This window comes from Piliocolobus tephrosceles, chromosome 2 (genome assembly GCF_002776525.5).
Source record: "Piliocolobus tephrosceles isolate RC106 chromosome 2, ASM277652v3, whole genome shotgun sequence".
Classification (NCBI taxonomy): Eukaryota; Metazoa; Chordata; class Mammalia; order Primates; family Cercopithecidae; genus Piliocolobus; species Piliocolobus tephrosceles.
Window position 1 is genome coordinate 98,929,192 of NC_045435.1, and position 24,415 is coordinate 98,953,606.

General features: G+C 44.4%; 1 protein-coding gene across 1 annotated transcript in view; it reads right to left on the minus strand.

The window, feature by feature from the left end:
* Nucleotides 1-24,415, minus strand: part of ITGA9 (integrin subunit alpha 9) — a 381,793-nt gene that overhangs the window by 123,964 nt on the left and 233,414 nt on the right. Inside the window, exon 18 of the mRNA XM_023187614.2 lies at nt 24,066-24,216. Coding sequence (XP_023043382.2) covers nt 24,066-24,216 — 151 coding nt within the window. The remainder of the gene's footprint in view (nt 1-24,065; nt 24,217-24,415) is intronic.

The window sequence follows — 24,415 nt, forward strand, 5'->3', positions numbered from 1 at the left end:
TGGGCTCTGAGCCACACTCTGATGAACCATGTACATCTGTTCCTGAGACTCTGAGAGCTCCCTGAAAGCAGAGATGACCTCGCTGTGTCCCCATCTGGAGGCCAAACCTTCCAGATGGCCTGTATGGTTGGAGGCCTGTATTTAATCTCCTTAAATGCTATAGCCCGTGAACTGCTGCTCTGTATTCTGTATTTTGTCTTAGTGAGGACCAGGAAGAAGAGTGAGTGAAAAAGAGAGGTGTGGCGCAGTTGCTGAGGAGCCAGAGGTCACCTTGTCTGTGAGGTGGTCACAGGTTGTCGCAGACCCCACTGGTGTTCCTCCAGATCCACTGCCCTGTGTCTCCAGCTGCTGACACCTGCATTTTTTTCACCTGAGGACTTTTCTAGTCATAAAACTGCTCTGGCCCCAGCAAACAGCAGGTGAGAAGTGTCAAGATCTTAATGGCTTCAGGAGCAGCCCTCAATCAACAGCTATTGGGAGCGGGTGGATAAAGGCCCCAGACTCCTCACCACTCAGGCAGAAGAACCCCAAGGAGCTTGCTCTGTGGACCCAGGGTTCCCCAGTGGGAGTAAGCCCAGCTGCCCATAGTTGTGGCTGGCTTGACACCTTGTCCTTTTCTGCTGCTTTCTTTTCTCTGTCTCACTTCCTAATATATCTCCCTACCTTCACCTCCCAAACAAACTACAGGTACTTACACTTGAATTCTTATCTCATGGTTTGCTTCTGGGGATACCTAACCAAGACATGGGTGTTACTTGGGGTTATTTTAAAGAACCCACAGCATAGATGATTTCAAGCCTATAGGATTATAGCTCACACTCCAGCCCTGCCAAGGGCCTGCGGACCTGGGCTACTGCAGAAACCCATGTGGACAAAGGACTGCTCTGGCAGTAGATACTGGCTTCGAATGAGGGGTCCAGGGAGGAATGTGCAGGCATGGCCTTGGCCCACTGTTCTGTCACCCCTGAAGGCACAGACATAGGCTGCTCCTCAGTGATGAGTTTCAGCACCAACAGACTTAACTCACTTTTCAGGCCTGATCCCATACAGCAAAATGTGATCACCAGGTGGGGGAAGCATTTCTCCATTTCTCTGATTCCTGATGGTTTCCCTTTTCAGGGAGATAAGGAATTAGCATATTTCTCCAAACCCCTATATTGTTTACTAGTTTTTAAACACTACTTAAAAATTACTGGTGTAATATAATACAATAATTGAAAGAGTGCTCATAAAGTACAGAGAAAGATAGACATACCCATCTTCTATCCATTTATCTGCCCACCATCCATTAGTTTATTCAACAAATATTGAGATCCTACCACAACCAGGCACTGCTGTAGTTACTAGGTATGAATCAGTGAATAAAAATCATTCCAGGCCAGGTGTGGTGGCTCACTCTGTAATCTCCAGCACTTTGGGAGTCCGAGGTGGGTGGATCACTTGAGCTCAAGAGTTCAAGACCAGCCTGGGCAACGTGGCAAAACCCCATCTCTACAGAAAATACAAAAATTAGCCAGGCATGGTGGTGCATGCCTGTAGTCCCATCTACTCCGGAGGCTGGGAGGATCGCTTGAGCCTGGGAGGTGGAGGTTGCAGCAAGCCAAGATCATGTCACTGCACTCTAGCCTGGGCAACAGAGTGAGACCTTGTCTCAAAAAAAGTCACTGCATATTAATTATATGGAGAAACCTAACCTAATTCCAGTAGGAGGACTACGACAACCAGCAACAAACAAATAGTATGCCCAGCTAGGTGCAGTGGCTCACGCCTGTCATCCCAGCACTTTGGGAGGCCAAGGAGGGAGGATCACTTGAGGCCAGGAATTCGAGACCAGCCTAGCCAACATGGTGAAATTCCATCTCTACTAAAAAGACAAAAAATTAGCTGAGCGTGGTAGCATGCGACTGTAATCCCAGCTACTTGGGAGGCCAAGGCAGGAGAATTGCTTGAACCCAGGAGGCAGAGGTTGCAGTGAGCCAAGATCACAGCACTGTACTCCAGTCTGGGTGACAGAGGGAGACTCTGTTTAAAAAAAAAAAAAAACCAAAAAAAAAAAAACCCACATACATACACACACACACACACACACACACGCACACACACACAAACAGTATGCCAGATGGTCATAGGTTCTATAGAGAAAAGCAGGATAAAGAGGACACATAGGGTGTTTGGAGTAGTAGGATATTTCTGATCAGGTGACATTTAAGCAGAGACAAGAATGGGGGAGTGGGCTATGTGCCTATTTAAGGGAAGAGCCAGTGTCAAGGCCCTGAGGCAGGGATAAGCTTAGTGTGTTTCAAGGAACAGAAAGAGGTCACTGTGGCTACAGTGGAGAGGACAAGGGAGAAAGGGATAGGACGCATGTTCAGAGAGGCAGCAATGGGATCAGATATTCTAGGGCCGTAGAGATATTATAAAAAACTAAGCTTTACAATGAGATGAGAAGCCACTGGAGACTTCTGAGCAAAGGAGTGTAAGAGGTAAAGGTGGAAGTACGGAAACCAATTACGAAAGAGGCTATTGTGAATCAATAATGAGGGAAAAGACGACAGTGACTTGGACCAGGATGGAAGCAATGGTGATGGTGAGAAGCGGCTGGATTATGTAGGATCAGCCAACAGGGTGTTTGAGAAATAGATGTGGGGGTATGACAGAAAAGGGAGAGCCAAGAAGGATGGAGTTGCTGTTTCCTACAAATGGAACAGGCGTCAGGAGGATTAGGAACTCATTTTGGACATCTTAAGTGTGAGAAACCTGTTAGACAGCAAGTGGAGAGGCCTAACAGGCAATCTGGTATCCAAGGCTGCAGTTCAGGAGTGAGTTCTGGGCTGGAGGGGAAAATTTGGGAGTTGTCAGCATGTCCGTGATATAAAGTTATGAGACGTGACCAGTTCATCCAGGGAATGCGTATACACAGAAGAAAAGGATTCTAAGGACTGCACCCTGGGGCTCTCCAATGTTGAAATGTTGGCAAGATAGGGAGACTCCAACAAAGGAAGCAGAGAAGGGGTGACCAGTGAGAAGAATTGGGGTGGGGAGTATCCCACAGCGCAGGAGAAGAAAAGCATCCCCAGAAGAAGGGAGTGCAAAAGACTTGAACAGGGATTTTATAAAATAAGTGTCACAATGGCTGAGGGGCACATGAAAAGGTATTTATTAGCCATATGGGAGATGCAGCTCTAAACCACAAAGAAATACAATTACACATCAGAATGGCTAAAATAAAAATGACTGACAGTACTGAGTAGACAAGGATGGGGACCAACTCAAACTCTTACACATTGCTGGTGAGGGTGTAAAAGGAAGAACCACTTTGAAAAGCTATTTGGCAGTTTCTAATAAAGCTAAACAGTGACCCTTTGATCTAGCACCTACACTCGCTAGCATTTACTCAATAAACAAAAAAAATACGTACATGAAAACTGGTATAAAAATGTTCTTAGTATCCTTATTCATAAAAGATAAAATCAGAAACAACTTCAATGTCCATCATCAGGATAATGGAGAAAACATATTGTGGCATATTCATATGATGGAATTCCACACAGCAACAAAAAAGAACACACACTGATTATACACACACACACACACACACACACACACAATATGCATTAATCTCAAAACGAGTAGGTTAAGAGAAGCTAGACAAAACAAAGCACATATTAGATGATTCTATTTCATATAAAATTTAAAAACAGGAAAACTAATCTATGTTGATACAGTCCGAATACCCCCTCTGGGAGGGGGAGCAGATATTGCCTGAGAAAAGGCATGAGGGAACCTTCTGTACTGTTGGGAATGTTCTGTTTCTTGATGTGGGTGGTGGCTACAGGGGTTTAGATATATGTAAAAATTACTGATCTGTACACTTATGTGTATGCATTTTAATGTATGTAAATTACACTTCAATTTTAAACATGCTGTTAAAGACCTCCCCAACCCGCACCAAAAAAAGAAGCAGTTATGGTTCCAAGATGGCCAAATAGGAACAGCTCCAGTCTGCAGCTCCCAGCATGATCAAAGCAGAAGATGGTGATTTCTGCATTTCCAACTGAGGTACCAGGTTCATCTCACTGGGACTGGTTGGACAGTGGGTGCAGCCCACGGAAGGCGAGCCGAAGCAGGGCAGGCCATCACCTCACCCAGGAAGCACAAGGGGTCAGGGGATTTCCCTTTCCTAGCCCAGGGAAACCGTGACAGACTGCACCTGGAAAATTGGGACACTCCTGCCCAAATACTGCGCTTTTCCAATGGTCTTAGCAAACGGCACACCAGGAGATTATATCCCTTTCCTGACTTGGTGGGTCCCACACCCACGGAGCCGTGCTCAATGCTAGTGCAGCAGTCCAAGATCAACCTGCGAGGCAGCAGCCTGGCAGGGGGAGAGGCGTCCACCATTACTGAGTCTTGAGTAGATAAACAAAGCTGCCAGGGAAGTTTGAACTGGGTGGAGCCCACTGCATCCCTGCAAGGCCTGCTACTGTAGACCCCACTTCTGGGGGCAGGGCATAGCTGAACAAAAGGCAGCAGAAACTTCTGCAGACTTAAATATCCCTGTCTGACAGCTCTGAAAAGAGCAGTGGTTCTCTCAGCACGGTGTTTGAGCTCTGAGAATGGACAGACTGCCTCCTCAAGTGGGTCCCTGACCCCTGTGTAGCCTAATGGGGAGACACCGCCCAGTAGGGGCCGACTGACACCTCATACAGGCCGGTGCCCCTCTGGGACGAAGCTTTCACAGGAAAGATCAGGCAGCAGTGTTTGCTGTTCTGCAATATTTGCTGTTCTGCAGCCTCTGCTGGTGATACCCAGGCAAACGGGGTCTGGAGTGGACCTCCGGCAAACTCCAACAGACCTGCAGCTGAGGGACCTGACTCTTAGAAGGAAAACTAACAAACAACAAGGAATAGCATCAACATCAACAAAAGGGACATCCACACCAAAACCCCACCTGTAGGTCACCAGCATCAAAGACCAAAGGTAGATAAAACCATAAAGATGGGGAGAAACCAGAGCAGAAAATCCGAAAACTCTAAAAACCAGAGTTCCTCTTCTCCTCCAAAGGATCGCAGCTCCTCACCAGCAATGGAACAAAGCTGAACGGAGAATGACTTTGATGAGCTGACAGAATTAGGTCTCAGAAGGTCAGTAATAACAAACTTCTCCAAGCTAAAGGAGGATGTTCAAACCCATCGCAAGGAAGCTAAAAACCTTGAAAAAAGATTAGACGAATGGCTAACTAGAATAAATAATGTAGAGAAGATTTAAATGACCTGATAGAGCTGAAAACCATGGCACGAGAACCTCGTGACACACGCACAAGCTTCAATAGCTGATTCGATCAAGTAGAAGAAAGGGTATCAGTGATTGAAGATCAAATTAATGAAATAAAGCAAGAGGAGAAGTTTAGAGAAAAAAGACTAAAAAGAAACGAACAAAGCCTGCAAGAAATATGGGAATATGTGAAAAGACCAAACCTACATTTGACTGGTTTACCTGAAAGTGATGGGGAGAATGGAACCAAGCTGGAAAACACTCTTCAGGATGTTATCCAGGAGAACTTTCCCAACCTAGCAAGGCAGTCCAACATTCAAATTCAGGAAATACAGAGAACACCACAAAGATACTCCTCAAGAAGAGCAACCCTGAGACACACAACTGTCTGATTTACCAAGGTTGAAATGAAGGAAAAAATGTTAAGGGCAGCCAGAGAGAAAGGTCGGGTTACCCACAAAGGGAAGCCCATCAGACTAACAGTGGATCTCTCGGCAGGAACTCTCTATAAGCCAGAAGAGAGTGGGGACCAATATTCAACATTCTTTTTTTTTTTGAGACAGAGTCTTGCTCTGTCGCCCAGGCTGGAGTGCAGTGGCCGGATCTCAGCTCACTGCAAGCTCTGCCTCCCAGGTTCACACCATTCTCCTGCCTCAGCCTCCCTAGTAGCTGGGACTACAGGCGCCCGCCACCTTGCTCGGCTAGTTTTTTGTATTTTTTAGTAGAGACGGGGTTTCACTGTGTTAGCCAGGATGGTCTCGATCTCCTGACTTCGTGATCCACCCGTCTCAGCCTCCCAAAGTGCTGGGATTACAGGCTTGAGCCACCGCGCCCGGCCACAACATTCTTAAGAAAAGAATTCTCAACCCAGAATTTTATATCCAGACAAATTAAGCTTCAAAAGTGAAGGATAAATAAAATCCTTTACAGACAAGCAAATGCTGAGAGATTTTGTCACCACCAGGCCTGCCTTACAAGAGCTCCTGAAGGAAGCACTAAATATGGAAAGGATAAACTGGTACCAGCCACTGCAAAAACATGCCAAATTGTAAAGACCATTAATGCTAGGAAGAAACTGCATCAACTAATGGGCAAAATAACCAGCTAACATCATAATGACAGGATCAAATTTATACATAATAACATTAACCTTAAATGTAAATGGGCTAAATGCCCCACTTAAAAGACACAGACTGGCAAATTGGATAAAGATTCAAGACCCATCAGTGTGCTGTATTCAGAAGTCCCATCCACGTGCAGAGAGACACACAGGCTCAAAATAAAGGGATGGAGGAAGATCTACCAAGCAAATGGAAAACAAAAAAAAGCAGGGATTGTAATCCTAGTCTCTGATAAAACAGACTTTAAACCAACAAAGATCAAAAGAGACAAAGGGATCAATTCAACAAGAAGAACTAACTATCCTAAATATATATGCACCCAATACAGGAGCACCCAGATTCATAAAGCAAGTGCTTAGAGACCTACAAAGAGACTTGGACTCCCACACAATAATAATGGGAGACTTTAACACCCCACTGTCAGTATTAGACAGATCAACGAGACAGAAGGTTAACAAGGCTATCCAGGACTTGAACTCAACTCTGCACCAAGTGGACCTAATAGACATCTACAGAACTCTCCACCCCAAATCAACAGAATATACAGTCCTCTCAGAACCACATCACACTTATTCCAAAACTGACCACATAGTTGGAAGTAAAACACTCCTCAGCAAATGTAAAATAACAGAAATCACAACAAACTGTCTCTCAGACCGCAGTGCAATCAAATTAAAACTCAGGATTAAGAAGCTCACTCAAAACTGCACGACTACATGGAAACTGAACAACCTGCTCTTGAATGACTATGGGGTAAATAACGAAATGACGGCAGAAATAAAGATGTTCTTTGAAACCAATGAGAACAAAGACACAATGTACCGGAATCTCTGGGACACATTTAAAGCAGTGCGTAGAGGGAAATTTATTGCACTAAATGCCCACAAGAGAAAGCAGGAAAGATCTAAAATCAACACCCTAACATCACAATTAAAAGAACTAGAGAAGCAAGAGCAAACAAATTCAAAAGCTAGCAGAAGACACGAAATAACTAAGATCATAGCAGAACTGAAGGAGATAGAGACACAAAAAATCCTTCAAAAATTCAATCAATCCAGGAGCTGGTTTTTTGAAAAGATCAACAAAACAGATAGACCACTAGCAAGAGTAATAACGAAGAATAGAGAGAAGAATCAAATAGATGCAATAAAAAATGATAAAGGGGATATCACCACCGATCCCACAGAAATACAAACTACCATCAGAGAATACTATAAACACCTCTATGCAAATAAACTAGAAGGTCTAGAAGAAATGAACAAATTCCTGCACACATACACCCTCCCAAGACTAAACCAGGAAGAAGTTGAATCTCTGAATAAACCAATAACAGGCGCTGAAGTTGAGGCAAGAATTAATAGCCTACCAAATAAAAAAGTCCAGGACCAGATGGATTCACAGGCAAACTCTACCAGAGGTACAAAGAGGAGCTGGTAGCATTCCTTCTAAAACTATTCTAATCAATAGAAAAAGGGAATCCTCCCTAACTCATTTTATGAGGCCAGCATCATCCTGATACCAAAGCCTGGAAGAGACACAACAACAGTAAAAGAGAATTTTAGACCAATATCCCTGATGAACATCAATACGAAAATCCTCAATAAAATACTGGCAAACTGAATCCAGCAGCACATGAAAAACTTTACCAACCATGATCAAGTGGGCTTCATTCCTGGGATGCAAGGATGGTTCAATATATGCAAATTAATAAACATAATCCATCACATAAACAGAACCAATGACAAAAACCACGTGATTATCTCAATAGATGCAGAAAAGGCCTTCGACAAAATTTAACAGCCCTTCATGCTAAAAACTCTCAATAACCTAGGTACTGACGGAACAAATCTCAAAATAATAAAACCTATTTATGACAAACCCACAGCCAATATCATACTGAATGGACAAAAACTGGAAGCATTCCCTTTGGAAACTGGCACAAGACAGGGATGCCCTCTCTCACCACTCCTATTCAACATAGTGTTGGAAGTTCTGGCCAGGGCAATTAGGCAAGATAAAAAAATAAAGGGTATTCAATTAGGAAAAGAAGAAGTCAAATTGTCCCTGTTTGCAGATGACATGATTGTATATTTGGAAAACCCCATCGTTTCAGCCCAAAATTTCCTTAAGCTGATGAGCAACTTCAGTAAAGTCTCAGGATACAAAATCAATGTGTAAAAATCACAAGCATTCCTATACACCAATAACAGACAAACAGAGTGCCAAATCATGAGTGAACTCCCATTCACAACTGCTACAAAGAGAATAAAATACCTAGGAATCCAACTTATAAGGGATGTGAAGGAACTCTTCAAGAAGAACTACGAACCACTGCTCAATGAAATAAAAGAGGACACAAACAAATGGAAGAACATTCCATGCTCATGGACAGGAAAAACCAATATTGTGAAAATGGCCATCCTGCCCAAGGTAATTTGTAGATTCAATGCCATCCCCATCAAGCTACCAATGACTTTCTTCACAGAATTGGAAAAAACGACTTTAAAGTTCATATGGAACCAAAAAAGAGCATGCATTGCCAAGACAATCCTAAGCAAAAAGAACAAAGCTGGAGGCATTACGCTACCTGACTTCAAACTATACTACAAGGCTATAGTAACCAAAACAGCATGGTACCGGTACCAAACAGAGAGACAGACCAATGGAACAGAACAGAGGCCTCAGAAATAACACCACACATCTAAAACCATCTGATCTCTGACAAACCTGACAAAAACAAGCAATGGGGAAAGGATTCTCTATTTAATAAATAGTGCTGGGAAAACTGGCTAGCCATATGTAGAAAGCTAAAACTGGATCCCTTCCTTATACCTTATACAAAAATTAATTCAAGATGGATTAAAGACTTAAATGTTAGACCTAAAACCATAAAAACCCCAGAAGAAAACCTATGCAATATTATTCAGGACATAGGCATGGGCAAGGACTTCATGAGTAAAACACCAAAAGCAATGGCAACAAAAGCCAAAATACACAAATGGCATCTAATTAAGCTAAAGAGCTTCTGCACAGCAAAAGAAACTACCATCAGAGTGAACAGACAACCTACAGAATGGGAGAAAATTTTGCAATCTACCCATCTGACAAAAGGCTAATATCTAGAATCTACAAAGAACTTAAACAAATGTACAAGAAAAAGACAAACACCACCATCCAAAAGTGGGCAAAGGATATGAACAGATACTTCTCAAAAGAAGGCATGTATGCAGCCAACAGATACATGAAAAAATGCTCATCATCACTCGCCATCAGAGAAATGCAAATCAAAACCACAATGAGATGCCATCTCACACCAGTTAGAATGGTAATCATTAAAAAGTCAGGAAACAACAGATGCTGGAGAGGATGTGGAGAAATAGGAACACTTTTATACTGTTAGTGGGAGTGTAAATTAGTTCAACCATTGTGGAAGATGGTGTGGCAATTCCTCAAGGATCTAGAACTAGAAATACCATTTGACCCAGCGATCCCATTACTGGGTATATACCCAAAGGATTATAAATCATGCTACTATAAAGACACATGAACACATATATTTATTGTGGCACTATTCACAATAGCAAAAACTTGGAACCAACCCAAATGTCCATCAATAATAGACTGGATTAAGAAAATGTGGCACATATACACCATGGAATACTATGCAGTCATAAAAAAGGATGAGTTCATGTCCTTTGCAGGGACATGGATGAAGCTGGAAACCATCATTCTGAGCAAGCTATCACAAGGACAGAAAACCAAACACTGCATGTTCTCACTCATAGGTGGAAATTGAACAATGAGAACACTTGGACACAGGGCGAGGAACATCACACATGGTGGCCTGTCATGGGGTGGGGGGCGGCGGGAGGGATAGCATTAGGAGAAATATCTAATGTAAATGAGGAGTTAATGGGTGCAGCAAATCAACATGGCACATATATACCTATGTAAAAAACCTGCACGTTGTGCACATGTACCCTAGAACTTAAAGTATAACAATAATAATGATAAAAGTAGTCGTTATTTGTGCTAATAGATGCTGACAGGTCCAGAAAGAAGACTGAAAAATGACTACTGGATTTAGCCATGTGTAGGTCCTGACTGTCCCGTATATTACCTGTTGGTAACACAGCAAGTCTGAGTACAATCGACTCTCTAGCCACTCTCTGGCCCAGGGAACCTTTTCTCCTTTTCTTTCGTTGTATACAGACATGTTCTCTTTGTTTCAGTCTTAGGCCATGGTAGCCTCTGAGTGACTTTCTCATCTCTAGGAAGGGACCTCCTTATCGTTTTAATCTGAGATTTTCCTCTGAGGCCCTGGATATCTTGCCCTGCTTCCAATTTTTCATTTTCATACAAATACCCAACGATCTTGTTAAAATGCATATCCTGATCCCGCAGTGCTGGGGCCTGAGATTCTGCATTTCTAACACACTCCCAGGTGATGTCGCACTGCTGGTTCATGGACCATATTTGAGTAGCAAGGCTATAAATGACATGATTACACTTCCAAATAACACAAAAAGACTACGAAAACACAAGAGGGAATGCCTCAAGAATAAATAGAATTGTGCTGTGGCTACCACATTAACAGAAATACCATGTTTAGACTCGGGACAATAATAACTAAGCTGGGCTGGTTGAATTGCAGTTCAGACCTGGGTTCTATTTTAAAGAGGAAAATGCCAAACTAGAGACAGCACAGGGAGTGATAAACAGAACAGTGAAGAAGGGCCTGGAAATGATATACACCAAATGGTCCGAAGGACAGGGGTTCTGAAACTTGGTCTTTATTGCATGCATTGACCTAGTTTAGAGCTGTGGTACCTCTGTTGAAGGACAGAAATCCAAATACATTGACAACATCATTGAAATGGCTTCATTTTGTGAAAATAAGAAATACACGTTAGTGAAGATACATAAGGTGGACAGATAAAGATCATCTTATAATTGATCAGTGTCTGACACATACTGAAGGGAGTGGACTCACTGGGCAGTCCTTCCCCAGTTCTGCTATGAATCTCAGGGATATATACTCACAAACTACCTCTCTCAGGTCTCTGCCCTGCTGACTCTGCTGGTGCTTCCCAATGGCCGCTCTTCCCTTCCTCCCAGTAAACACAACTCTGATTCTGTCTAGAGTGGCGATGTGTCCGGCTGAGAAAATTCATTTGCCACCCCTCCTGGTGGCATGGTGCTGGCCAATGAGATGTATGTGGAAAATGTCAAGTGGAGCTTTAGGAAAACTCTTTAAAAGGGGGCAGACCTTTTGCCCTTTGTCCCTCTCCTCCTTCTTGCTTGGAATGCAGCTGTAGTGTCAGAAGCAGAAACCAAAAAGCAGCATCAGGGAGAGCCCAGCCTTGGAGTATGGAGATGAAACCCCCTATGAAGACAGGCTGAGAGGAAAGACAGAAGGAATAGGGTTCCTGTGGGCACCACACAGGTGCATACTAGCCCTGAAACGCCCATTTCTCAATTTATTATTACCAAAGAAAAATAAAAGTCTCACAAAGATCAGCTGCTAAAAAAGGTGGCTTTTCTGTTACATGCAGCCTAACATATTCCTAACTGATTTTAAACACAGACTTGCTTGGGAGAGCAGGACAGCCTCACTAGTTATGCTCAGGTACCTGAGTTAGAACAATGCCAGAGGCCACCACACATCACAGGCAGAGCATGGGGGCAATGGAAGCCCAGACTGTCTGTAAGCCTGGCCTCAAAAGGATGAAATGACAGCCCTGGCAAGCTGGATGGTGATGGACTGTAGCCGTACATTCACATTCTCTGTTAAATTCCACAGGCATCTGTATGTCAATTCCCCAATTCAGATGCTGGTAGAAACATCACATGTGCAACTGACACAGAATATCATACAAACACCTCAAGAGTTCAAAGACTTTTGTCAACATGCTTTAATATATCCTTCAGAACAAGAAGGAAACCAGTTGAAGGTAAACTGACCATAGTAAACAATTTCAATGCCCCACCCGATGCTCCTTGGACTCCCTTTATATGCACACTATGGCTTCAGTCTTCATTTGCCTCCAAGAGCCAGAACCGTGGGTCTTCTTCTGCCCTTAAGCTACTGGAGCCCCACTGTCTACACTTCACCCCTGGGTGGAAAGTACCTGGGACCACTTTCCACCACTTATTCCTCCCTAAGTGGCCCTTCACCAATGACTGGTGTTTATGGGTGAACAAAACCCAGCTTCCTAAGCTGGAGATGGGACAGTACCTTGGTGTAACTCACACTTCTGATCCCTCTTGCAGGATCAGGCTGAGGCCACGCTCTGAGGGACTCTGCCTGAGTTTCTGTCCTGCCCTGTCCTGCGTCTCTCCACTCCCTACCTGTCTTCCCCCTGGAAACACAACCTTTATGAACCACTTGCCTGTGAGCCCTTCTCTCAGGATCTGCTCAGGGAAACCCAGACTAGGTCATCGAAGTTCTCAAGTTTTAAAATTTTATTTTATTCGCCTTAGTTTAGTAGTCTTTCATGGCTTTCTCTTCAAGAGATGCTGTGCTGCTTTAGGAAGAAGATTTAAAATCCAAGACTCCCCCCTTTCCCCTTAAAAGAGGAAATTATTAAATTGCTGTTTTGCAGTTAGCTAGAAAAAAAAATCCAGAGGTTTAACACATGTTTTCTAAATTCCCCCCACAGATTCACTCAAGTCTTGCGGCTCTGGGAAACGTCCTTCTTAATTGATCCTTGTCGTAGCTACAGCTCTGTTGACATTTCTAAAGCAAAACATAGCCTTCCTTCCAAACGCAGTGAATACACAAATGAAGCTTTTCATATACGTGAAAGCTGAGCCCCGCCGTGGAACACTGAAGCCGCCTTATGATTTGAAATGGACATCTGCGTTTCTCCACCACTTCCTCACTGCTGAATGCCACAGGAAGCGCCCAGCCTCTCTTCCAGGCAGTTTCACTCAAGGCTGGGCTCTCCCTGATGCAAGGGCCACAGGTAATCCAGGTGAGGAAATACAAACAAGGCTGGCGGGGCCTGCTCCCCACCACCTTCTCTTGTCCTCTCAAGGAGGAAGGGAAAGGCCTGCAGAAGCAACTGAGAAACACTGAAAGGTCTCTGAGGAATGCCGAGTTTCCCTCTGATAAGCGGATGGGGAAGACCAACAAAACCAAGTAAAGAGCTTGCTGTTGTGTTGGAGCCTCAAGTGGGCTTCGAGCCAGGTGAGGCTTTCCTACCTGGTGTTATGCAGGAAGTTCAAGGTTAAGTCACCAGGGGGCTTGGGGCACTGGATTAAAGACAGGAAGAGGGTGGAAAAGACTTACTATTTTCTAAGTACTGGCATCCACCCTCAGGGCTCTCTTACCAGGGCAAGCAGTGAGTTCATTCATCATCTTAATGGCTGGGCCAAGATGACTATAAACATCTAAGGGTTGCATTTTACTTGAGGCTACCATTAATTTGACAAGAGACAGCAGAGAAAACAGAACACAATGAAAATCAGTCCCTGCCCTGAATGAAAGCCGCAGAGTGAAGGAAGCCTGTTTGTAATCTGTCCCAGCACAGAGGGATGAGGCTCACTTCTGCCTAAGAACCATTCTGTTGCTTAATGCTTGGTTTCCTGGCTCTGCTAACACAATTTGCTTTGTTTGCCTGCACAGATGCAGTTTCTGCATGGAACCTTCTGTCTAAAAACAGGCCAAAGCACTCCCTCAAATAAAGGTATACAAACACATAAGTGTTTAAGTCCTTCCTGCTCTATCCAGATTAGTAAGTGGATCTGTTTTATCACCTGGCGCCATCTTGAGCTGTCTGCCTTGAAAGTGAAGAGAGAACCATTCCTGAAAGAAAGGGACCGCCCTTTCTGTGGTAAAGGTAGACACAAACTGAAGAATCACTTGACAAGAAAAACAAACTTACAAGCCCTTGATGCCTCTTGTCATAAAGAATAAGCCACTGAAAGCCTTGAAAGTTGACTTGGTGCTTTACTGCCTCCAAAGCCCAACTTGGAAGACCAGTTTAGCTTGGAACTCAAATTATACTCCTTAGAAACAGCAAAAATGAGCTTCCCTTAGAACATCATCACCCCTCCCACAATACCCTGTCATGGAGGAAATAAGGATCTAGGGCCTATCCATCTATCTCAGTCTCTCAAGAACATCAGAAGATGATGCAACGTCTTATAAGCCAAATTCAGTGATTTATGGCCAACCGATGCCAGGCATGAAGCACATTCCTCATGAGCTTACAGTACTCTGTGCGCTAGAGCATGATCAGGAGTAGAGGATCTGGGTTCTCCCCGCTGAGTTCACAAGCATCCCTCTTCCTCACTTTTCTTTCTTCCAGCAGTCCCAACACTGAGTCTCTGACTTTCCTGGCCTGTCAGTGCTATTTCTTTGTTCTTCCTCTAAGATGTCTCTAGCCTCTGTTCTTCCTTCTCTGTTCTCTCAGTCCAGACCTCTCTCAAATCCCATAAATGGCTCATCACTGCCTACCTGATAAAAAGTCTGAATCCCATACCACATTCCTCCAGCCCTTTGGGCCAGATGCCTCCCTGCCCAGTCTGAAAGACTCAAGACCTAGTCCCCTGCCTTTGTTTATGGAGGGCATTATTCTTCTCATTATCTAAACTTCGCTATTATATATGACATGTGTCACATATTTGAACAATTATATATCTTGGATTTTAAAAAGTCAGTATCCCTAAGCCAAAAACTCCAGTACTTAAGCAAATGGTAAGTAAATGGAAAAAAGTCAACAAGCATTATTTTTAAAAAATCAGAAGTCACAAAAGCCAACACAGACATTTATTGAACTGACCTCTATTTACTGCTTCACATTAATTTTCATGTAATTTTATTTTCTTAAGTACAAGCAACTCATTAAATTAAAAAATGTTCAGTTTAACACTGTCTCTATTTTTACAGTATGTAGACAGACAGACACACACACACACACACACACTCTCTCTCTCTTTCTCAGTCCTTCATTAAGACAATGACTGATAATTTTTGTCTTAAAAGGAAGAGTTATCACTCCCTGATATACATTCTATGTTCTATATTCTTGCCTTACTTTCCTCTTCCCCCTCAGCATTATTTAATCTTGGTCTGAAGTAGGTGATCAGTATATCCCTTCTGAGTAAATGAATGAGCTATAACGTATAAGCTCATGTGTGGCAGAGTTGGGGCTACCATGGTAGGTACCCATCATGTACAAGTGGGACTGTACATGATGGTGTAGGACTCATTTATCCTTGGCACAATCCCACTTTAAAGAGAAAGAAACTGAGGCACAGAGAGAAGACCCCTGACCCAAGGCCACACTGGCCATCAGAAACAGAGTTGGAATCTCAACTCTGCATCTGCTGGTCACTAAAGCTACACTTTCCCTCTATTTCACACTAATTGCCTGTTATTTTACTTCTAGCAGCTTCTAAAATTCGAACTCCAGCTTAGTTGCTTCTTGCAATCACCGTGAAGTACAAACATTCCAGCCAGCAAACAGTTTTCAAAGCATCATGAGTTCTAAAAACTCCATGAACACTATGTTCCGGTTGACCCTCTCCACTCCTCTCCTTCCCCAAACACTCGGACACTTGAAGCCCCAAACTCTCATCTCTTTGACTAGTTTATCTGTTGCCAAGGGGAGAACATGAAACACAGTAAGACTGCAGACAGACTAAGTTCCACCAGAAACGCAGATCCGGACTAGAACATACGGAAAACAGCCAGACTGGAGGTCACAGGCTGGTGGCCTACAGGCTGGATGCAGTCACTGGACATGTTTTGTTTGGTTCATATGATGTTCAGAAAACATTTTAATTAGCTGCCAAAGTCATAAGATTTCTGGGTTATATTAGAAACTAGAGTGTGCTAGGCCTCACTCCCACCTGGCAACCACTGAATGCTGCTGGGAGCCTGCTGCCCTGTGGGTGAGGCTGGAACCCTCCATCTTCCCACTGTCTTCACTGCTTCCTCCTGCCCCACCCTGATCCTCTTCATCCACATACCATACCTGCCTCACCCTACTCCTGCACACTGTGAGGTGTATGCTACTAGATCTTGTATGAGAACCTCAGCGAGGCTCTATCAGACCAACCTACAACTTCTAAGAGCCTAGAAAGTGAGGTGCTAAGGTTAGAGATACTTCTAATCCTATGGGCCTCTTTGGCAGAGGCTGGTGAGCCCTGACTACATGACTTGCACTCTCAGGATGCTCCAGTCCACTTCCAGCTGCCAGGGGCTATATTCCGGCATCTCTACACCCAAGAGCATTTTTCCAAAACCATGTAGGTCTCTCCTGCCACGCCTATGGGAGGGCAGGAGTACTGGAGAATATAAATAGCCCCGGGAGACCTCAATTCTTGACTCTTGGGGAAAGGAGTATAAATCCCCCAGCTCCCTTACTCTTCCTAGAGTTGCCCTGCAGGAATAAGCTCCATTGCCCACTGCAATAGTTGGTTTAACAGCTCACTTTTCATTCACTGCCTCCTGCCTGTATCACTTCACCTCCCTACCATTGTTTCACCTCCCTACCATATCACTTCAACCCCCTACCATTGTTTCTTGCATCTCCCAAATAAAGAAATTTCCCTGAATTCCTAGGCATCTGGGAGACCCCAACCAAGACAGCATATCACATTGTGTAGAAGAGTCAGGCCAGGGTGCCTGCCCCGCTTGTTCTCCCTTCTCTCCTAGCATGGCCTCCTCTGTCACTCTGTGGCAAGCTGCTGCATCCTCTTTGTACCCAAAAGCCAGCTGGGAGCCCTCATGCACCTGGCTTGAAGCTTATCCTTTCATGTCCATGTCTGTTTCCATGCATGCCATACAGTCAATATCATGAAGATGTACACATAACCCCAGCCCCTTCTTTGAGTTTTTCTCCCTGCCTACCCCTGGTCACATGAGGCATTCATGAGTGCAGAAATCCAGAAGGGGCTAAAAACAAAACAGAATGAGGTGGGGAGGGGAGATTTCTTAGAACCAATGAGTGGTGAAATCCTGACAGGCCTGTAACAGCAGGCAAAAATGTCCTGACATCTCTCTGCCACCAGAAATGTTACTGGCCCTTTGTTCAACATGGGCAGCCTCTTTCCATCCTCTGGGTTCTCTCCTCCCCCACCTCCTTTGCTCTGTTCTGCCCTCTCATCCCTGCTCCAACCTAGGTCCCTCCTTCACCAGCCAAATAAACTGACCCATTCCACCCACCCTAGCTCTGCAATGTAGGAATCAGCTGATACCAGATCCTTTGGAGGCTCATCCATGTACCTTAAGCACTCATCCAAGGATTCTGTCCAACATGGCACTAGCTACTGTGGTAATGACTTGCTTTACCTTGTCATATCTATGCTTCAAACAACTTTTCAGTACCTCTGTAGAGCAGCTGGCACCTTGTGCTTTAATTGCTTACTGACATGCCTTTGGCCCCATTAGGCTGTGAGCTCCCTGGGAGCAGGGACTAGATCTTTGTGTCTCCTTGTGGCTGGGACAGTCCCTGGCATTTAGCAGGTATTCAATAACTGCTGTCCAAACAAATCCGTGGCTGTTCGACAAAGGCAAGAAGAGCCAAATCCCTTTGTGCCAAACGGCTCCATGGCAAGAAATTAAAACAAGGCTTTACCTTGACTCCAGGGCCACAGAGCTGTATATCTCCAGGGACACCATTCACATTATATTCTGTGGAGGTATCGTTTACATGGAACCCAGTGTGAATGGTGACCCTGGTGTGATGCAGTGGTTATCTATTCTTCCTTATGCTCCTTTTTAACCATGCACCCCTCCCCTGCCCCCGGGGCTCCCTCTCACTGCTCCCACAGGGCACCCCAGGAATCTCACTCTGTAGTGAGGCTTCGCTGGTTCCTTACCCAGCAGGCAACACGGTGCACTGGGCCTGCCCTGAGGAAACCCAGTTGCCGATCATTATACCCTGAGCTCTGGCTGGACAGCACAAGCCAGCCAGCAGAGTAGCCACCAACAAATTAAGCCCTCTTTTATTTTATTTTATTTTTTTTGAGACAGAGTCTCGTTCTGTCGCCCGGGCTGGAGTGCAGTGGCCACATCTCAGCTCACTGCAAGCTCCGCCTCCCGGGTTTATGCCATTCTCCTGCCTCAGCCTCCAAGTAGCTGGGACTACAGGCGCCCGTCACCTCGCCTGGCTAGTTTTTTGTATGTTTTAGTAGAGACGGGGTTTCACCATGTTAGCCAGGATGGTCTTGATCTCCTGACCTCGTGATCCGCCCATCTCGGCCTCCCAAAGTGCTGGGATTACAGGCTTGAGCCACCGCGCCCAGCCGAAGCCCTCTTTTTTATAATGTGTTTTCAAGTTAGCTTTCTTTAGGAGAGAAAAAAGCCAGCAGATGGTCATCCATGTGTATCCTATGTCTTTATAAGCAGCGTTCTCTCAAAGGAAAAAATAATCCAGAATAAATCTACGAAAGTAGCCTTGCCTTAGAAGAAGACAGACAAATCCATTGCAGGTGATATTTTGTATTCGGTCTTAGAAGCTAATATCTAACTAATTGACTGTGTGAGGACAGAGAATATAGGTAACCTTGGAGGCCTGGGCCTTAAGTCTCTCTAACTTTGGACAAAATGAATTACCATCCATCTACCTACCTACCCACCCATACACCCAGCCAGGCATCCACTCACACACCCATCCACCCAGCCAACCACCCACTCACCCATCCACCCACACCCATCCACCCACACACCCATCCACCCAGCCAGTCATCCACTTACCTGCTCATCCACCCACATACCCACTCATCCACCCAACCAGCCATCCCCAGTCACCTATCCACATAACTATCCACCCACTCACCCACCCAGTCACCCAGCCAGTCATCTACCTACCTACCTACCTATCTATCCACTCAGCCATCCACCCAGTCATCCATCCATCCATCTATCTATTCTGTGGACAGATCCTGTGCAGCCAGGTGGGGAGCCTGCACACGGGGTCTCTGAGCTGAGATTTAAGGACAGAGTAGTTCATTAAACAAAAATGGGGTGGGGGTGATTCCTGGGTAAAGGCAGCTTTGCTATTAAGTGGCGACTGATTCAAGTGAGTATGTGGGGGCGTGGTGAGCCAGGAGTCGAGGAGAAAGGAAGGCGGGCAGGACCAGGCTCAGGAGCTGAGGAGTCTGAACTCCTTCCTGAAGAAAGTGAAGCAGAGCAGTCACAAAGTCAACTTTCTTCTCAAATTGTTATTGGTATAACTGAGATTATGGGATTATTTTTTATTTTTATTATTCTTTTAAATTATGCATTTACCATGGCAATACTTTTTTTTAACATTTGTTTACTATCATAAATATTTATAAAAATTGTTTTGCTTCATTCTATGCTTATTTGACTGTGGCACACTTTTTATTCAACTACTTTTGTATTCTTGAGTAGTAATCTGTAAATAACTACTTTTCAGGAAGCTCTCATAGTTACTATAGCAGATGCGGCCAGCACCTCGCTCATATTCCCCAGAACCAGCCAGAGTCCTGGTCACCTGAAGCCACGCCCCTCCAGGTCAAAGGCTTCCCACATCTTTCTGCCCGAGTTGAGTTGCTTCCCTGCCCCAGGGAGTGTGGGCCTACTTAGAGAAGGCTGGAAGTGCCGGAGAGTTCACACACAGTGAGCGGTTCTCCATGATTAATGACAGGAGCAGGGGGATCAGTCCTCCAGTAGCTTCCTCATCCTGGAGGGGAATGGATCTGAGGTTTGTTACACACAGTCTCTCGGAGGGTCTGAGGAAGACAAGCCCAAGGTGCCCACAGCAGTAACCCGCTTATAAATGCACACCTTCCTGTCTTTCCTCTTTCCTGTCTAAACTCACCACTGAAATCCCCCACCCCCAAATAAACTATCTGTACCTATATCATTGTATCAGGGTATGCTTTTGGGGAAATCCAAACTAGAAGAGGTAATAACCTAGGAATTCTCATATATCTGAGTATATCTTTATTTTGACTTCACAATGGAGGGCAAGTTGGCTGTGTGTCAAATTTAAAATTCACGATGGAATATACTGTTCTAACTTTGGACATTAATGTTACAGAAAAGTCTGTAGAAACTGGTTTCTTTGTTTTCTGCTGTTAATAGTATCATTTTCATATCCTTAAAATTAAAAATTTCATGAAGCTATTTCTAGGCATTAAAATGTTTTAAATATTTTAGCTGGGTGTCTGCTGCACCCATTTTAAGAAATGGAGATCCTCCTTTGCTGTCTAAGGAATGGCTTCTGTTCCAATTATTCTGGAACCATTTTTTCTTTGCTGTTTTCCAGTCTCCACCTTCCACAATATAGTCCTCACTGTCATCCTTTTTTATTGCTTCTTTCTTTTTCTTCGAATTCTCAGAGCTTCTCAAAAACACCTCCACATCATTAAATCAATTTTCTGTTCTGCTGATTCTGCTCTTTCCTGAGTATAACATCTTTTAATTCTGCCGCTGATTTCCTGGTTTCATTGTAACATTTCTTTATCCCATCCATAACATGTATTTTTGCTTGCCTCCCAGTTCATTCCATTTTCTTACAGTCTCTTGTTCTACTATCTGATCTTTCACTGTGTTCATTTTTTTTTGACTTTCATCAAGAACAAACATAGATGCTCTGTAAAATTTAACTTTTGTTTTCTATTAATAATCTTTTTAAAACTTATGCTTTCCCTCTGTCTCTTAGTCATGCTTTCCTTAGTTTACCCATTAGAATCTTTTCGCAGGCCCATGTTGGTCCTGTTAGGCCTGTGGGTTGTTAAGCAGGTCTGGTAGGCTCTCCTGGTGCCCCTAACTAGCCACTGGGTACTGTCAGAATCCTGCTTGGGGCTGGGTGATGCCATTTACATCCCCTGTTTGTCAACCTTGCAGCATGGCTGGAGTCCTGGAAGGGTGGTTTCTGTTTCTTTTCCCTTCCTCTTCCTGCCACCCTGAGGGTCATCTTGCCCATCTGCTTTTCTGGCTGGCCCTGCCTCCACAGCAGCTACAAGACATCTCCGTACTCCATTACCATTCTGGAGCTAACACTCAACACATTCCGAAGAGCCCGATACCCTGTTAAGTTTCTGTCGAACTGAAATCTAGGGTTCCTTGTGACAAAGGTTTCAAAGGTTGCTGGAATTCAACGGCAAAGAGATCAAAATAATGTGCTCCCATATTTCCCGTGGCCAGCTACAGTGGTCAATGGCTTGTACCTGTGGCCTTCTCAGGCACGTTGTCTTTGACTTCCTAGAGCCTCCTTGTCCAGTATGCTTGGGAGGCTACTCACCATCCCTGCATCCCCCCAGTGGCCAGTGACGATACAGGGGTAGAAAATGATGCTATCCCCAGCAGCTTCAAGGGGGGACAATTCTGCAGAGTGATTTACGCTCCAGCGTTTCTCCACTTCTTCCCAGCTCATAAATCAGACCAAGGCTAGCTTTGACTCGACAGCACACCCCTCCCAGCCCTTCCCCTGCCCGCCCCTGATCCCTTGCCCCTCTTCTCCTGAGAGTGCTCCTCTAATAAATCACACACATTGGGCCTCATGCAGTGAGGAAGGGATGGGGATAAGAGTGCAAAAAGTCCCTGGTGTATAGTAGGTGGTCAAAATTGTGACTTCACATCCTCTGAAAAGTTACAGAGCTAAGGAAATGACCATTTACTGGTACTAATCTCTGTAAAAGACATTCATCACAATTTTACTTAACATAAAAACTGGGAATAATCTGAATACAGAATAAGAGGAATTTTTTAGGTAAATCCATAGTATATCCATATGGTAGAATATTATGCAATCTCCAAGTTAAAAAGAAAAACATGGTAAAGGGGGAGCAAAGCAAGATACAGAGGACTACTGAGTTTATAAAACAGTAAGACTAAGTCCTATATACTGACAGAGTGGGGTCAGCTCTGAACTTTCTAGCAGCCAATAAAGAGAATGAAGCCTAGTCAGTCACAAGGTAAAAACAAGCCAAAATACTCAGGCAAAGCACAGCTATTTCTAAGTCTGAGGCTGGAAAGAAATTTCTTACATGGGTCCTGAGTGAGAGAAATCTATGTAACGTAATGACCCAGTCGCCAACTACATCTTTTCAGTTACCATAGAGACGAGTTCCACAGGTCAAATCCCCAAGGAAGCCCCTCTCCCCCACCTACCATCCCACCCTGCACAGGGAGATGGCATCACAGCACATGTGATTCTGTAAAAGATACTGTGTGTGTGGCCAGCGATACTTGAACCTTACAGACACTTGGTTCTCTCTTGACTGGGCTTAATCCAGTGATAATTTTTAGGGTATAGAAAGTGGATGGAAAGCACACCCCTCCTGCAGTCCTTGATTGCTTTTGTGGCCTCCCTCAACCCTTGAGCTCCTGAAAGCTACAAAGCAGCAGGGAATCTGAGATGAATTCTTGGAAAGTTTTGGACTGCCTCTACTGTTGGTGGCTCTGAGCATTTCAGCTGTCCCCTAAGCTGGGCAGGCTTGGCACAATCCTGTCAACACTATTGAGCCCACAGAATATGTGCCTGAACAAATGCCATTGACCTGCTCAATGTATGCCCAGTGCTCATCAGTGGGCAGAGTGAAGGTTTTCCGCAGAAAGTGATTGTGGTTCCATTTTAACATAAAGAACAAGGCACCCCTGTTCAATGCTGTAAATATTAAAAAGCTGCAAGCAGTCCCAGCTGAACAGCTATCAACAGTTAGAGCAACACTGGGTAGAACGGTATCGACTTTTGTCTACTTGTTCCCCCTTGTCTGTGGGGAAGCCTGTTCCACTTCCTCTGAGAGGTAGTACACTCGGGGTGATTTACAGGTAGGGAAGAATACCAGCACTGTACCTTTGAGTCACACTATATAAACTTCACTTCAAATTAATTCACTCTAAAAAAAACTCACTCAATTTGTGGAAATAATTTAACTACCTCAATTCATTCAAATATGTTAGGAAGGCCGGGGCGGTGGGTTACACCTGTAATCCCAGCACTTCAGGAGGCTGAGGCAGGCGGATCACTTAAGGTCAGGATTTCGAGAAAAGCCTGGACAACATGGCAAAACCCTGTCTCTACCAAAAAATACAAAAATTAGCCAGGTGCACACCTGTAGTCTCAGCTAATTGGGAGGCTGAGGTGGGAGGATCACTTGAACTCAGGAGGTGGAGGTTGCAGTGAGCCGAGATTGTGGCACTGCACTCCAGCCTGGGTGACAGAGCGAGACTTGTCTCCAAAATAAATAAATAAATAAATAATCCAAAACACAGGCCAAAGCAGTGACCCTCTAGTAGAAACATCAAGTACATTATATGTAATACCTAGCACAACAAGCAGTGATCTGCCCTTACTTTCACAACTACTGACCTAAAACTGGAATTCTCCAGAACATGTGTTTGCTGGAGACAGCAACTGTACCATCTCCAAGAAGGGGCCAGATGTAAAACCATAGGGAGAGGATTCCACAAGAGAGAAGGGATGGGAGACTATGTAACTACAGCCACTTCTCTGGCACTCTATGGGTATTTACAGCTATACCAACATATTTCTAAGGGTATTTATGGCTATACCAACATATTTTCGAAGTCCAGGATGAAAAAAGTTCTAATCATTCTAAATGATAGTCCACCACAGAAAGCATTAGTGTTTGTAGAATCATTGCCTATTCCAGGCTATAATGAAAGCCGGCAAGCGTACCAGATGGAACAACCGCTCTTTACAGGGATGCCCTCCTTACCTTCTGCCACATGTTGATGAAGAAGAGCTCCCGGGAAACATTGAAGGACACGTTGGCGTCATAGGCATCATCCCCGAGGTTGGAGATAGAGATGTTTAGGGAGATGTTCTTCACAGCCCCCAAAGCTAGATACAGGGTTTTCTCATCCATACTGTAATGAAAAATAGACAGCAATGAATGCCCTGAGGCCTACACTAATATAACATGAGGCACAGGGGGTAGTTGAAGGTGGGGGGCAGAAACTGAGATTGGAACTACAAGTTCCAGGAGCCCCATTAACCAGCCATGGGTCCTTGGGCAATCAGTTAGCTCTAGGGCCTCAGCTTCCTCATGTAAAGCACAGGGTTCTA